General features: G+C 36.4%; 1 protein-coding gene across 1 annotated transcript in view; it reads right to left on the reverse strand.

Annotated features, from left to right (window-relative positions):
* Positions 1-2,222: 2,222 nt before the first annotated feature.
* The window catches only part of HELRODRAFT_89573 (hypothetical protein), a gene marked incomplete at both ends in the record, with an annotated part of 26,544 nt that continues 11,847 nt past the window's right edge, over positions 2,223-16,919 (reverse strand). Inside the window, 19 exons of the mRNA XM_009031284.1 lie at positions 2,223-2,310; positions 2,765-2,820; positions 3,165-3,235; positions 3,582-3,659; positions 4,243-4,311; positions 5,253-5,332; positions 5,589-5,686; positions 6,323-6,482; positions 6,704-6,812; positions 7,015-7,075; positions 7,446-7,525; positions 7,963-8,047; positions 8,624-8,806; positions 9,376-9,745; positions 14,957-15,090; positions 15,291-15,372; positions 15,681-15,743; positions 16,056-16,187; positions 16,489-16,561. Coding sequence (XP_009029532.1) covers positions 2,223-2,310; positions 2,765-2,820; positions 3,165-3,235; positions 3,582-3,659; positions 4,243-4,311; positions 5,253-5,332; positions 5,589-5,686; positions 6,323-6,482; positions 6,704-6,812; positions 7,015-7,075; positions 7,446-7,525; positions 7,963-8,047; positions 8,624-8,806; positions 9,376-9,745; positions 14,957-15,090; positions 15,291-15,372; positions 15,681-15,743; positions 16,056-16,187; positions 16,489-16,561 — 2,072 coding nt within the window. The remainder of the gene's footprint in view (positions 2,311-2,764; positions 2,821-3,164; positions 3,236-3,581; positions 3,660-4,242; positions 4,312-5,252; positions 5,333-5,588; positions 5,687-6,322; positions 6,483-6,703; positions 6,813-7,014; positions 7,076-7,445; positions 7,526-7,962; positions 8,048-8,623; positions 8,807-9,375; positions 9,746-14,956; positions 15,091-15,290; positions 15,373-15,680; positions 15,744-16,055; positions 16,188-16,488; positions 16,562-16,919) is intronic.

A 16,919-nucleotide genomic window follows, 5' to 3' on the forward strand; every position in this document is an offset into this window, starting at 1 on the left:
AATTAATTACAGATTATTACGATTCATGGAAAGCGAGTTAATGTTCTCATCAGCATCCCCAGAGCATTACTTTAATAGCTATCTCGTAGCAGTTTAATTAATTAATTAACTGATTGAAGTTAATAATTAATTAAACCAATTATTGTCATCGATGAATTAAACGTAAATTACGCATAATAAATAATAAAATAAATAAATAATAAATACAAAATTATTAAAAAACGGAAGAATGCCACCACAAAACAGTTCCCAAAAAAACAAGAGTATAATGTAATTGCTGTCAATTTCCGAGAAATCAATCAATCAATCAATCAACCAATCAATCAATCAGTGAATTGATCAATCAATCAATCATCAATCAATCGATCAATCAATCAATCAATCGATCGGCAAAATATCTGCTCATTTAATCGCCAGATCAAAAACATTTCATAAAATTAATGTGATGAATCAACCAATCGATCAATCATTCATTCAATCAATCAACCAGATGATCAACCAGTTAAAATATCCAATTGAAAATTGTTTAAAACCCAGTCTCCCACACACGCACGCACAGATTAAAAACGAAAAGTATTAAAATGCAATTAAACTAACAATTTGTCTGCCTGCATGTCTGTCAAGCGTTCATAAACAAAGAGCCATCGATCGTAAACAAAAAAAAGTAAACAAGTAGCTAATGATGTTTCGTATTGTGCATTTTCATTGATTGATTGATTGGGTGAACGGTTAGCTGATTGGTTGATAGATTAGCTGATTGGTTGATAGTTTAGCGGATTGATTAATAGATTAGCTGCTTGGTTGATAGATTAGCTGATTGGTTGATAGATTAGCCAATTGATTGATAGATTAGCTGACTGGTTGATCTGGTTGATAGATTAGCTGAATAGCTGATAAATTAGCTGAACGTTTGATAGATTAGCTGATTGATTGATCGATTAGCCAATTGATTGATAGATTAGCTGACTGGTTGATAGATTTGGCGATGGATGCTGGTCGGTCAGGATTGTTAGACACAATTTTTCGCTAAAAAAAACGTTCCGAAACAATCGATTGAAACATTAGCGGGATGAAAAGCAGCTGCATCAATCAACCAGTCAATCATTTAATCAATCAATCAACAATATATCAATCGATCGGCTATTCATTCACTCAATCAATTATTCATTTAATCAATCATTCATGCAATCAATCAGTCAGTCAGTCAATAATTTATGTAGTTAGTTAAATGTATAAACTAATGAATACGTATGATAATTTTGTTAGCGAATAGTTACGCGATTTTATTCATTGGCCTCTATGTACAAGTGCTTTAGGTCGAAAAAATTCAAAGTTAAAAAAAAAACAAAAACTTTAAAGTCATTTTCAGGAAAAAAAATATATAAAACTATAAAATAATCCATTCAAAATAAAATACATTCAAAAACATGTACGAGCATGTATGTATGTATGTGTGTGTGTGTATGTGTGTGTATGTATGTATGTATGCTTGTTTGGATATGTGGGTATGTTACATGTGTGTATGTATGTATTTATGTATGTGTGTGTGTGTGTATGCATGGATGTGTGTGTGTGTATGCATGTTTGGATATGTGTGTATGTTACATGCATGTGTATGTGTGTGTTTGTATGCGATTTGTAGAAAAAGACACTAATATAAATAGACATGTAATCAATAATCATGTAAGATAGAATGAAAAAAACGGACACACACACACACACACATATATAATATATATATATATATATATATATATATATATATATATATATATATATACAGATATACACACACACACAAACTGACACATACAAAATTTACATTATTATTATTATTTAAGTAAATAAGAATATATAACAGTAATAATTATGGTACCAGAGCATAAAAAAAACTATAAATAAACATAAACAAAGTAAACATCTTACAGGAGCAGAGGTGAATGTTAAATGAATAAATTGACGTAAAATTAAACATTGAAGAAAGCAGTGACGTCAGAAGAATGTCATTACGTCATAATGATGAGGCGATGATATATATATATATATATATATATATATATATATATATATATATATATATATATATATATATATATATATATATACGCTAGAAAATGATACGATGATGAAAGTGTAAATGATGTAATGAAGCGTAATGATGATGTTTACTGGTGATGATGTAATGATTACGTAATAATAATAACGGTGGTGATGATGATGGTTCAGAAGGTATTTTCATGGCCGGCCACGACATACAGGTTGGCCAGTTCGTCAGGGTTCTCTGTCGACAGACTCTCCAGCACTATCACTCTGTGTGTGTGTGTGTGTGCTTGATTGTGTGTGTGTGTGTGATTGTGCGTGTGTTGGTGTTTGATTGTGTGTGTGTGTGTGTGTGTGTGTGTGTGTGTGTGTGTGTGTGTGTGTGTGTGTGTGTGTGTGTGTGTGTGTGTGTGTGTGATGGAGTGTGATAAGTAGTTTAGCACGTGTTCAAATACGCTGTTTGTGTGTTGTTGATTCTTGCGAACTTTGGAAGAGTGCATTGTATATGTGAGACTTTTATTAACCTTTTTAACACGCTGAAGATGTGTTGTGTTGATCCACAATCATACACACTTATACGCAATCGTGGAGCACAAAAACAAACACGTACGTACATGCATCACACGTACACATACACAGATGCACACATACACATGCACATACGTACATACACACATACATACATGTACACACACACACACCAACACCAATGCAAACAACTTACTTATCACAACCAAGCAATCGAAAGACTTTTGTAGGCTCGAATACATCCTGTGTAATCTGCATGGATTGTATGAATGGAGTATGTGTTTAGGTGTGTATGTGTGTGTGTGTGTGTGTATTTGTATGTGTGTGTGTTGCATGTGAGTCTATGAGCGTTGTATGCATGTGTGCGTGCGTGCACTTGTCTGTCTCCGAGTTTATATCATCACAGCCGTCATGTTAATTTAGTTAGCTCAAACAGTAGAACGGTCGTTCATTTTACTGTTGGTGGTGCCTGTTGCAGAGTGACCTGGTTCAAATGTTGTCGATCGACTATACGAAGCAGTGCACGCGCACCATCATCACCACCTCTTCCACCACCACCACCACCACCACCACCACCATCCTCCTCATAAACAGACCTCGTTGGTTTTGAAACTTCTTCCTTGCATTCCGTGCCTGTGGAAGGCGAGTACGCTGTCTTGAAGGACCACTGTGGTGGTGGTGATGATGATGGTGAGGATGATGGTGATGAAAAATGATGACTCTTACTTATGCGTTTTTAAAAACATTCGCTTCACTGGTCTATCATCGATTCATTCAAATGATAGAAACAACAGTCGAGGAAAAAAATCAGTAATATAAAAATCGTCAATGTTATCCAATCCAACCGACCGACCAACCAACCAACCATCCAACCAACCGACCAACCAACCAACCAACCAACCAACCGACCGACCGACCGACTGACCGACCGACTGACCGACCGACCGACCGACCGACCGACCGACCGACCGACCGACCAACCAACCAACCAACCAACTGACCAACCAACCGACCAGTTGATTGAATATAGAAATCGAATACGATGACTGACAGCTTCGGAACTCCCAACAAGTTTGTCATCTGCACCAGATCTGATGACAATGATGATAATAATAATAATAACAAAAGCAACAACAACAACAACAATAATAAGAACGACGTTTCTTCACAGCAAGCAGGATAAACACAAGACAATATTTTGTCGCTACCAAATAAATCACGCATACACACACACGCACACAAACGCACACACACACACACACACACACACACGCGTATAATGAATGTGGTAGATAAATTAAATACTATTATTATTATTATTATTATTATTATTATTATTATTATTATTACACATGGTTTTAAACTGAGGCAGCAATCATAAATCACATTAGTTAGTAGGTTGGAAGCATGCTACCTTTCACGCTACTCACTGCATGATATCAGTGCATCAGCAACAATACACGTCACCCATATGCATACGCGCGCGCGCACACACACGCACGCACGCACACGCATACACACACACATATACAAACAAGCAAGCAAACGAACGAGAACAAAAACATTCCGAAAAGATACAACCAGATACGTACGAAAAAAAGATACAACATACCGATACATTCATACATACATACAAACAAACAAACAAACAAACAAACAAAGACATAAACATACTGTCGTAAGAAATAACGAAAGTGTCCTTGTCGAGTTGTGTTACTCCTGTTACCTGGATGTTTTCTTTGCCTGGTTGGTTGGTTGGGTGATTGGTTGGTTGGTTAGTTGGGTGATTGGTTTGTCGGGTGATTGGTTGGTTGGGTGATTGGTTGTGGTTGGGTGATTGGTTAGTTGGGTGATTGGTTGGTTGGGTGATTGGTTGATTAGGTGATTGACTGTTTTGTTGGATGATTGATTTGGCTAGTTAGTTTGTAGTTTGTTGGCCGGTTAAATGATTGGTTGGTTGATTTATTGTTTAGTTAGTTGGATTGTTGATTGGTCGGTTGGATGGTTGATTGGTTGAATGAATGTTGACTGGATGGTCGGTTGAATGGTTGATCAGATGGCTGATTGGTCGGTTGATTGATAGAATGGATTATTGATTGGATGGTTGATTGGTTGGCTTATTTATGAAAGTAGCTTGACGATGTAACTGATGCTCATTATATCAGCGACAAAAAGCAACAGAAACAAACAAGGCATCAGTGTGCTGTAAACAAAAACCATTAAAATAACACAACAACAACACAACAACGCTGACAACAAAATAGAGGCTCAAGACAGACACATCCGGTCTACAGCAACAACATTCCAACAACAACGACAACAACAACGACAGCAATCACTGCAACACATCACAGCAACTGCAACAACAATATAGCACAGCAACTACAACAACAACCACAACAACAACATATCACAGCAACTACAACAACAACCACAACAACAACATATCACGGCAACTACAACAACAACCACAACAACAACATATCACGGCAACTACAACAACAACCACAACAACATTACAACAACACATCACAGCAACCACAACAACAACATATCACAGCAGCTACAACAACCGCAACAACAACATCACAACAACAACACATCAGAGCGACTACAACAACAGCAACCACAACAACAACAACAGCAACAACATAAAAACAGCAACAACAACAACAACAGCCAACCACACTCAGGTCCAATGAACCAGTTGGAGCTAGAATTCAAGTTGATGAGTTCAAATTGCACATGGTTCTTCTTCTCGCGACTTCAATCGCCAAATAATTTATTTAATCATTTAGCATAATTTTTATAATTAATAAATGGTGATCAGCATCATCGTCGTCATCATAGTATCTTCTCATAACCACTAACAATTTCGTCATCATCATCACCCTCATCATCACTACCGCATCTTCTTCTTCATCATCATTATCACCACATCCGCGTCATGAATAAACGATCATTATCATCATCACCATCAGCATTTCTATCACCATCATCATCACCATCGTCATCATCACCTCTTCTTGACGCCCACACATAAGATGGGGTATTGCTGGTCGGGGATTGTGAACATTTCAAAGATCTTCAGGTCAGACATTGAGGGGTAGTCAAATTGCTGGTTGGTTGGTTGGATAGTTGGATGTTTGATTGGTTGGTTAGATGTTTGATTGGTTGGTTGGATGTTTGATTGGTTTGTCGGTTGATCATTTGTTGATTAATTGACTGGTGGGTTGATTGGCTGAATGAATGAATGATTGATCAGTTGATTTTTTCGTTTGTTTGTTGATTGATTGGTGGATTGATTGGTTGGTTGGTTGATTTCATGGCTTACCGATTGGTTAGTTGTTGATGTTAATTAGTTGAATGGTCAACAAAAACAGACAACAACATTGGTAAATAAGACTAGACATTCAACAGCCACAACAAACCACAACAAAAAACCACAAAAACACTAATCACCTCAGGAACTAACAATAACCACATAAACAACAACAACAACATCAACCCCAACAACCACATAAACAACAACAACAACGACAACAACCACATAAACAACAACAACGACAACCCCAACAACCACATAAACAACAACAACCACCACATAAACAACAACAACGACAACCCCAACAACCACATAAACAACAACAACCACCACATAAACAACAACAACGACAACAACCACATAAACAACAACAACAACAATAACAACCCCAACAACAACAATCACAACAACAGCAACAACAACACGAACCTTAAGCAGCATGAACTTGTTGAGTGGATCGAACCACTGCATGAGGAGGACGGCGTGTGGCATGGCGACGCAGAGGTACTGGTAGGCATCGTTGTTGCGGCCAACGCAGCACTTCAAACAGCCCTTCGTGTCTGGCACTCGTGTCGTTATGGCAAACTTTCTGTCGGTTGGTGGTTTTTATTGGTGGCTGGAAAGTCAACAACCAATCACGATCATTTATAAACAGATCAACAACCAATCATTCAAACGCAGATCAACTGCCAATCACAATCATTCAAATGCAGATCATCAACAACCAATCACAATCATTCAATTTATCAAAACCAATCACAATGCAGCACGATCCACCAGTCAAACAACTGACTCCTCCCTCTCACAAACTTGGGCATGAGTCTCTCAGGGATCATGTTGATGGTTGACATGGAGAACCTGTGTGTCCCTCGTCCGTGCAAGTTCAGAAGGTCGTGTCGGTAGAGGGCTGGTGTCTTACCTGGGTGTGGTCCAGTGGTTTGTGGTGGGTTGGATGGTTGGTTGGTCGGTTGGTTGGTGGTATTATAATGTATTACAAAAAAAACAGAGCGCTACTAAAAGACGTTTTCAAAAAACTCGGCAACAAAGTTTAAAGTCAAAATAATACGTAAAAAATATTACAAATGCAAAATAAACAACAGAGGGCAGCAGAGAGCACCGACCGGATATGGACATGAGGACATCCTTAACAACGCACATCCACACACACGAACGTGCATGCAACTGTTCAGTGATTGGTTGGTTGGTTGGTTGATTCATTGATTGGATGGTAGGATGGATGGTTGAGCAGTTGGTTGGTCAGTCATTGATTGAATGGTCAGTCATTAATTAGATGGTTGGTCAATCAGTTGGTTGGTCATTGATAAGATGAATGAATGCAGCCTCTACATAAAGCTATATTCATTTAATTAATGTGACGACCGAGTGATGTCAACATAAAACATTTTAAAAAATGATGTTCATAATTCGAGACGGTTTGAAAAAGTGTACAAGTTCCGGCGGCCTTATCACGGCGATCAGCCAGCCCCCCAGCGTAAGTGCTGGCCGTCGTAAACATTCAATGAAGATGACGATGAGAATAAAATCAACTGACCAGCTCCATGCTGTTCTCGTGGATTTCGTTGAGGTTGAGTGTGTAGATGCCTGTGTTGGAGCCGATCAGGATGTGCTGGTCTGTGTTTGTTGTGGTTATTGTGTTGTTGTTGTTGTTGTGTTGTTGTTGTTATTGTGTTGTTGTTATGTTGTTGCTGTGGCTATGTTGTTGCTGTGTTGTTGTTATGTTATTGTTGTGTCGTTGTTGTTGTTGTGTTGTTGTTATGTTGTTGTTGTGTTGTTGTTATGTTGTTGTTGTGTTGTTGGTAGTGTTTTTGATGACGTTGTATGTATTGTTGTTGTGATGGCAAATAAAACCCCACATCCCAACCAAGCAGCTAACATTCGACCAATCAAAAAGGAGGCAACAGGCCAACCATCACAGAAATAACAAGCTGCACATCAAACAGCCATCTATAACTTACCTATCGACAAATAAAAAACTAAATTTACCAGACAAATGTCAACCAACCAGCCAACCAACCAGCCAACCAACCAACCACAACCAATCAACCAACCCTTCGTGTACGGATGCACCCAGCTTGTCGTGCAGTTGATATGAAGAGGGCAGCCATTAAAAACTTTTGAAAAACATGCTCCCATCTGCAAATATCACCTCTTTTTTATAAATTATAAGAACACTCAAAGACAGCTTAATTTGCATAGCGCTGAATTAAACTCTCCACAAACACAGAAAGAACACATGTGGAATGCGCAAAACAACACACGTGTATGAACAATAAAAGCCCGGAGATCTCTTTGAATTTTAACGCCACACAACATGCCAGTCCAACGGACGAAACGGCAATGACAATTTTTGTACCATTCATAATAACAAGAAATACACAATCGATAAAAGCATGAAAAAGAACCAGATGATTTCTTGTTGATGTTTTTGATGTTGTTATTGTTGTTGATGATAATAGTCCAATTGTGTATACAGGGCGTTGTGTATCAAAGCGATGCAAATTTTAAAATCAACTGGTTTGTTCATGCTATTGTTCTTCTACCAAACTGGTAGAAGAACAAGGAGTTAATGTTTCAGAGAGCCACCCGTAGCAAGGTGATCAGTTTAAATGTCACATTTCTTGATAGGGGCGACCAGCCCCCTAGATGACAACATCATTAACATCACCAACAATTTCTCACTCATCGTCATCATCATCACCAGTCACTCACGTGAACTTTGGGAGTTGGAGGAAGACCATTGCACATAGGTTTCTGTGATGATGATGATGATGATGACGATGGTAATGATGATGATGGAGATGATGATGAAGATGAATATGGTGGTGATGATGATGGAGATGGCGATGATAATGGAGATGGTGATGTTAAAGACGATGACGAAGATGATGAAAACTATGACGAAAATAAAGATGATGGTGAAGATGATGATGAAGATGATATGATGATGAAGATAGTGACGAAGGTGGTGATGATGATGATGATGGCGTCGACGATGATAAAGATGATGAAGCCAATGTTAATGACGGTGAGTATAGAACTACACTCGTCAATAATTACACTCGCTAACAACCATCATCACTCACTTGACCGACAGAGTTGAACGTGGATAACCAACAACATCAGAAAAAAAACCACAGCAGATCCAACAAAAACAACAACAATTGTGACAGCAAACACCAGCATAAAACAACTAGAAACAACAACATCAGCAGCAACAACATTATCAAGAACAACAACGACACAAAACAACATCCACAAGAACATAAAACAAAATAAACGTAGAACAATCACAATAAACAACAACACGAACAACAACGGCAATACCAACAGCGCCAATGATGATAACAACATCGAGATAAACACCACTAACAACGACAAACATCAACAACAACAACATCAACAACAAAGAACAACAACAACAACAGCAACAACAAAAAACAACAACAACAGCAACAACATACAGACGACTCATCCTCCATAGTTTTAGCATTGGGAGTAGAAGACGGCGAAAATGATGATTTGTTGTTCATTGCGTGGTTCGACTCGCTCTCGCTTGTTGGCGATGTCGCAAATTTTGTGGCGGCAGCCGTCGTTGTAGTTGGAGTCGTTGTTCGGGCTGTTGTCGGTGTTGTTGCTGATGATGAGGACGATGTGATAGTTGTTGTTGTGGTTGTAAGTAGAAGGTAGTTCTGATTTGGCTCACCAATAAAAAAATTTTGTATGTCACGATTGTACATTTGTTGTTGTTGTTGTGAAGTGTAATTCGTTGTTGTTGTTGTCGGTGTTTGTAGCGGCGAGTTGACGTTGTTGCTCTGAAAAAGAAAAAACAAACTTAGGTTAGTGAAAAATTTTTTTTTCTAAATATTTCAAAAGGGTAGGGGTTAATGAATGACGGATGAATGGTGTATAAACGAATGAGTGAAAGACGGATTAATGGGTGAAAGATGGAATAATGGATAGACGGATGAATGAATAAATGAATGAAAAGTTAATGCAAAAAAATCGGAAGATGACTCACCATGATCTCATTGCTGATATGATTCCTGTTGTATATATAATATATATAAAAACAAAATAAAAATGTCGTCACCATCATTATTAATAATATCGTTATTTTTATTATTATTATTATCATATTATATTATATTTCCATATTTATTTTAATAACTAATAAAGGTACTAAAATTAAATTATTAAAACATTAAATAGCCACACCGATGACGTCACATCATTAATTAATCACATCACAACAATAACAATATCCCGACAATAACAATATCATAACAACACGATCATGACGTCATCGCCATCATTACCGTCAACTCACATTGGTTTCAAGGTACTGTCATTTCCTGGCTAACAAATACAACAAAAATAATTCAACAATATAATTTTTTTTCTACAAACAAATTAATTAATTAATTCATTCATTCATTCAATTAAATAACACTTAATTAATTGAATTAATAAAATTACTAAAATGATAGTAAAGTTAATGACGGTAATAAACGACGACAAAAGAAATAATAATAAAAATGGTGACATCAGAAACAAGACGACGATATGCCCATTCATCCATTATTATTATTTTCGGTCATTGTGAGGATTTTACAATACTTATAATTTACCACTTGCCAATTTCGTCTGAACATCTCAGAAACATTTTGATAAATTCTATTTAATCTCCGTCATATTCGATATATTGTGAAAGAAATGGCGAATGAATCCTATTCTAAACTGACGGGCGGTTAAATGGTTAAAGGCGCCTGGTATTGCTGCTGCAGTGACTGGGTTCGAAAACAAAGAGACCCCCGCCTATCACATGCAATGTGTATGACGCGTGGTTTTCATGCGTATTCATATACGTTATGTGTATTGGACGTTGAAACCTCTGAAGCAAGCGCGAAAGAGAGAAACTTTTAACCTTTAACATGTCTTATTGGTGGTACTCATTCGCATTGAATGAACAGCAATAAAAATCACCAGTTTTAATTAATTTTAACTCTATTTTATTTATTTCATTTTATTATATCGGTAGGTCTTTTTTATTGAATAAAAAGCAAATTTCACATTATTGTTCTTATTTCTAATTGTTTATTCATTTACCTGGTCATTTAAATGAAGGCATTTGAAGTCTTGTCGAACTGAATCTGCATCCTGATTGGTGGATATATAAATAGAACGCTAATGAATAAATTAAAAATATAAATGTATCAAGTCTAACATTAAGTAAATAAATAAATAGACAAACAAACAAATAAGAATAGTAATGAGCATTTATTTATTTGATGATTTTTTTGTTGTGTTGTTCCCCGAAACTTTTTAACAAAATGCAACGCACATATTGTATATTCTTTACTGTTAAACAGTTTATTATTACAATAGAAATGAATGTTATTAGTTTATACACTGACAAAACAAAAAACTCAGCAAGTTAAATATTCAAAAAAGTTATTTTCCATGTCACTTATGGAAAACCAGTTGAACCAATTACTTCACGAAATGTTTTACATGTTATTGCTCCAAATGTTGCGAACTTTATTGTCTATGTCATGCATTAAAACAAAATTGCTCCAAATGTTCTTGCGGGCGTTGTGAGCCGGGTTGTTGTTGCTCCATATATTGCGAATTTGCGACTCATCCTTTGCAAGGGAAAAACTTCTCAGGTTTTCACTTTCGGCTGGAATCTCAAGCTCGCTGTTGTTCTGTAATATTCTTCTTCTGCTTTCGAAATGTTCACTTTCGAACAAATATTGCTGAATAATTCTTCATTTTCGATTTCACCATCCTTCACAAAAAACATATCCCAAATATCGTCTTTAATGCTCTCTGATTCCGATTCATCATGTTTTGGTTGTTGATTTTCCAGTAGCATTTCTCCGCTGTTTTTGAACTCTTCACTTTGCTCCACAAAATTGTTGGATGCAAATTTATAGTTCACTTTATCCTTCGTCACAACAGACATGTCCCAAATATTGTCTGCTGTGCTTTCATTTACAATCGCAAGCTTATTGTTTTCCAATATCCATCTATCACATTGTTTAGGATGTTTCTTTTGCACTGAAACTTTGCTGAGCGATTTATCACTTCTTATACAACATCCTTCGTATTGCCTACAATATCATTTAAAAAGCTTACATTTTTCGGTAAATATTCAGCTCTACTTATTTCTACATGCTTCAAAATATTTTTCAGATAATTCTCAACATTTAAGTTCTGCACTGAAACACTCTTGTTTCAAACGCAATTTTTCGCGTTCATGCTTTTGTTTGAAGATTCGTATTTGCTGGTTTCCATTTTCTTTTCCCTGTTGTCTTGAGCTTGTTCCCAATTTAATTTTTTCAAAACAGTTGGAGGAACTTTCATGATTATGAATTTTAAGTCCCTGGTAGTGATAAACACCGTTCCATTGAATGTAAGTGTGACATCGAAACATTTCTTCAGATTTTTTGAAGATTTCAAAGCAACCAGTATCTGGTCGCTCATTCGGTTAAAGATGGTTAGTCTAAGGCCGTAGTAATTGTTGCATACAATCAATTCATCGTTTATTCCAATTTTTACAAAAATTGGAATTCTGTTATTCCTTCCTTTCCTATCGTCCGCAGTTTGTGGCCTTCATAATTGATCACCTCTACACAATGTTTTCGATTATCGCAAACGAAGAGCTCGTTGTGTTTATTGGCGGCAATATTGTAAGGAAAGTCGATATCTGGGCAGTGCAATGTATTCAGCAACAATCCCTTTTGGTCAAATATGTAAATTTTCTTGTGCTAGAATCCAGGAGAAATATTTTGAAGTTGTTATCCATGCACACATCCTTTGGATTCGTTGCTTCGTAACGGAAGGAGGTTATTTTGTATAAATTTTCCCCAATCACCGTGATTCTCTTGTGAGGAGGTCTTTCGACAACAACTAACCATTTGGTATGCGGACACAAATACATGCAGTCAGGCGACCACAACAACGTTCTGTTGTTGTGCGTTTTAACATTTGTCTTTAAATTTCCATTCAAATCAAATATTTTTAATGTATTGATTTTTGTGTCCGCATTTTAACTTGATTTTCTGCGTACATCGTTGTAAATGCGCATAAAAATGTATTTCGTGATTTATTCAAAGTGTTGATTTTACGACGGTGACGCAATTTTAAGATTTATTATAATATCGTCTTTATGGTTTTAACTTCTTTGTGAGTTATTGTTTGTGTTTCCCAGACCACGTCTGCCAATGATGCCAGTCCAGACGCTGAAGTTTGTTCCAACCCTTGCGTTGAAATCGCCTAAAACTACAATTTTACCATCTTTATGTATTTTCTGAAGTGTGGTACGAAGAAAATCCTAAAACATATCATAACATTTATATCTATAATATTAATAATGTTAATAATAATAATAATAATAAATAAAATTTTAAAAATATTGACATTAACAGCACCAATAATAGTGATAATGATAACGAAATTAGTTGAATATTCAACAAATGCCGATGTACTAACGTGAAAATAATATGATTCTATGTTGTTCTTTTGTGACTGCAATATGTTATCTATGGGGTTAATATTATTATAATTATTTCATCATCAAAACCTCATTGCCGACGTCATCACTTATATCATCAACTCGAGCAGAAAGATACAGTTATACAAAGACAAAGGCGATCCCATGAATTGTTCATCATATTGCGATATACGCCTCGAGAAGATTCTTGAAAGAAGGAAAAAACACCACGCCTCATAACCAGAGTGTCGGAGTCGGATGCAAAAATCTCCGACACTCCGATCAAACCCGGCAACAAGAGTTTGGTTTTATGGCTGGAAAGTCAACCATCAATGCAGTTGACATTATCCGGCAACTACAAGAAAAATTCCTGGCAAAACATCCCAAGTTATCACACGTTTTTGTAGACCATGAAAACCCTTTTGATCGAGTTCCCGTGAAGCAATCATTTAGAATCTAGGTCGACACAACCTTCCTGAACATCTTGTCCGTTTGGTCATGGCAACGTACAAAAATACGAAGTCCCTCATCCGCACAACAGTTGAGGATACGGGAGAGTTTGACATTGGCTTCGCTTCCACTACGGCTCGATACTCAGTCCACTTTATTTATTTCATTGATAGAAGAGATAAGGAAGCCCATACGCACCGGCGAAATTAGTAATCCGATGAATATGAATCCGATGTGTGCTGATAATATTGTCCTAACGACCACATAACAAAAAAACGCAGCATGAATGTTTGAAGAATGGAACGCCCAACTAGCTGACCATAGATTCAATCCCACACACCTCACATAGCTGTGGCTCGATTCATGAACATTTAAATTGAAATAAACTAGGCACCCCCTAGACGAGCTACAACAACAATCATGGATGCAATGTGGCAAAACCATTAAACCCACAACTCATTTCGATGATGAAACAAAGAGAACAAATAATAAACACAAGACTAACTTTTGTCTGGTGGGATGTCAGACTGTTGCTGTTGTTGTTGTATGTGCTGTTTTTGTATGTGTTGTTGTAGTTGTTGAGCTTGTTGTTGTGTTGTCTTGCCAGCTCTCGGAGTTGAGGGAATTCTCACAGGGACGTTCATGAGGGTCTGTGGGTGAAGGTAGTACGAATGAATGAATGGATGGATAAAATTAAAAAAATGGATGGATGGTTTATTGGATTAGTAGATGAACAAATGGACAATGAACAGAGATATTTATACGTGTACTGACGGATGGATGATAGAAAGACGGATAGATAAGATGAAAAGATGAAATAGATAAAATGGATTAAATGAATGAATGAATGAATGAATGAATGAATGAATGAATGAATGAATGAATGAATAAATGAATGAATGAATGAAGGTAAAAACTTTATTGTGCAACTGAATTACATTAATAATTAGAAATGATTATAATAATGCTAGAACTACTCCTACTACTGATACTACTACTACTACTAATAATAATAATAATAAGAAGAAGAAGAATAAGATAATAATAATGACGATAACAACAACAACAACAACAATAATGATAATGATTATGATGACGACTGGACCTCATCTTCGTCGATGTCGTTGCAGTCTGGGTAAGCGATGGGGGCGGCGTGGCTGATGTTGTTGTACGCCTTGTCCATCAGGTCACGTGTTATCTGCTCGCTCATCTCCCGATTCACGAATGGGTGCTGATGATGATGATGATGGCGATGATGATAATGATGATGACGACGATGGTGATAATGGAGATGATGATGGTATTAATTTAAAACAGAATGATCTAGTTATCGCTAAAATAGCTGGCAACTTTTCAACATAATGCTCCGGCTACACTTTGAAGAAGAAGAAAAAAGAAGAGTAAGAAGAAGAAGAGGAATGATAAGACCACCTCTAGCAGCTTATCAGCAGTAGGTCTCCTCTTTGGGTTCTTAGTGAGGGCGAATTTGACAAAATTGTGAAAGTTCTGTGACCTGGTTTGTTGTGTAATGTAATGTTGGAGTCATTCACACTATCATCATCATCACAATCATCATTACCATCATCATCATCATCATCATCATCAAGAGAATTATCATCAACATCATCTTCCTCATCGTAATCATAATCCCGATAACATCATAATCATAAAAATAATCTCCATCATCATAAACATCATCATTTTAATACATTCACGATACTTATCATCATCATCATCATCATTATCCTCATCATAACAATCATTATCAGCAGCATTAATAACACCATCATCACCACCCAAACAAGCCAATGGCCAACCAACCACTTGTTCTTATCGTGCAGTGTTGGTGGTTTGAAGCCGCTTTTTGACATTATGAACAGAGCCCTGTTTGTTGGATTAATTACGCACATACATCATTCATCATTCATTCATTCATTCATTCATTCATTCATTCATTCATTCATTCATTCATTCATTCATTCATTCATTCATTCATCTATCTTTTCATTTTTTCATAATTTATACATTCCTACATTTACTAATCCGTTCATTCATTCGTTCTTCTATTCATTCATATATGCATGCATATATTAATCTATGACAATCGTTATATTAGGTATTTTCTTATAATGATAATCTATTACAAATTATAATCAAATAATAATAATAAGAAGAATAAATTTGACCCGATCTGACCTCATAGGATGGAGGTCAAACATGGGAGGTTGAAGTTCGGCAAACTCGATGCATGTGATTCCCACAGCCCAGATGTCACACAACTGGTCGTAGCCACCTTTGCGTTCAACTGCCGCTACTTCAGGAGCCATCCTGTCGTGTGTGTGCGCGCGCGTGCGAGTGTACGTGTGTGTGTGTTGCTTGTGTGTGTGTGTGTTGCTTGCGTGTGTGTGGTGTGTTATTATCCTTACGGCGATGATTGCAGATTTTCAATTGTCATTAACTTATTAACTAGAAATAAGAACAATTGAGATTATTAATATTAATAGAATATAGATTTAAATTGAACGTTTTATCAAGTCATGGCAAAAAAAACATGAATATTAATGAAGCAAAATAAATATGAATATTAATGAAGCAAAACCAATATGAATATTAATGAAGGGCAGCTAACCAATAAGGAGTACCAATGAAAGATTTGCGTTTGCTTATGGTGGCGGTTATCTGGGCGGCTACTCCAAAATCAGCTGGTCAGTTTTGGTTGGTTGGTTGGTTGGTTGGTTGGTTGATTAATGAATTTTATTTATGGAAAATGATTTTTAACAAAATTCATTTAAATTAATTACTATCCCATGATAAAAGTTCATAAATATTTTTTCGACATCATAATCATAATCATCACCATCACCATAATCATCACCATCATCATCATCATCATCATCACAATCATCATCATCACAATCATCATCCTAATCATCCATTTTATCATCTTCCCCTTTAATGTAAAATCAACAACCAAGACAGTAACGGCAGCGTAAATTAATAATAATAATGACACCACCATCACCATCAACAAAACAGCAAAACAACGAAATAATCACAACT

The sequence above is a fragment of the Helobdella robusta genome, assembly GCF_000326865.2.
Source record: "Helobdella robusta unplaced genomic scaffold HELROscaffold_72, whole genome shotgun sequence".
NCBI lineage: Eukaryota > Metazoa > Annelida > Clitellata > Rhynchobdellida > Glossiphoniidae > Helobdella > Helobdella robusta.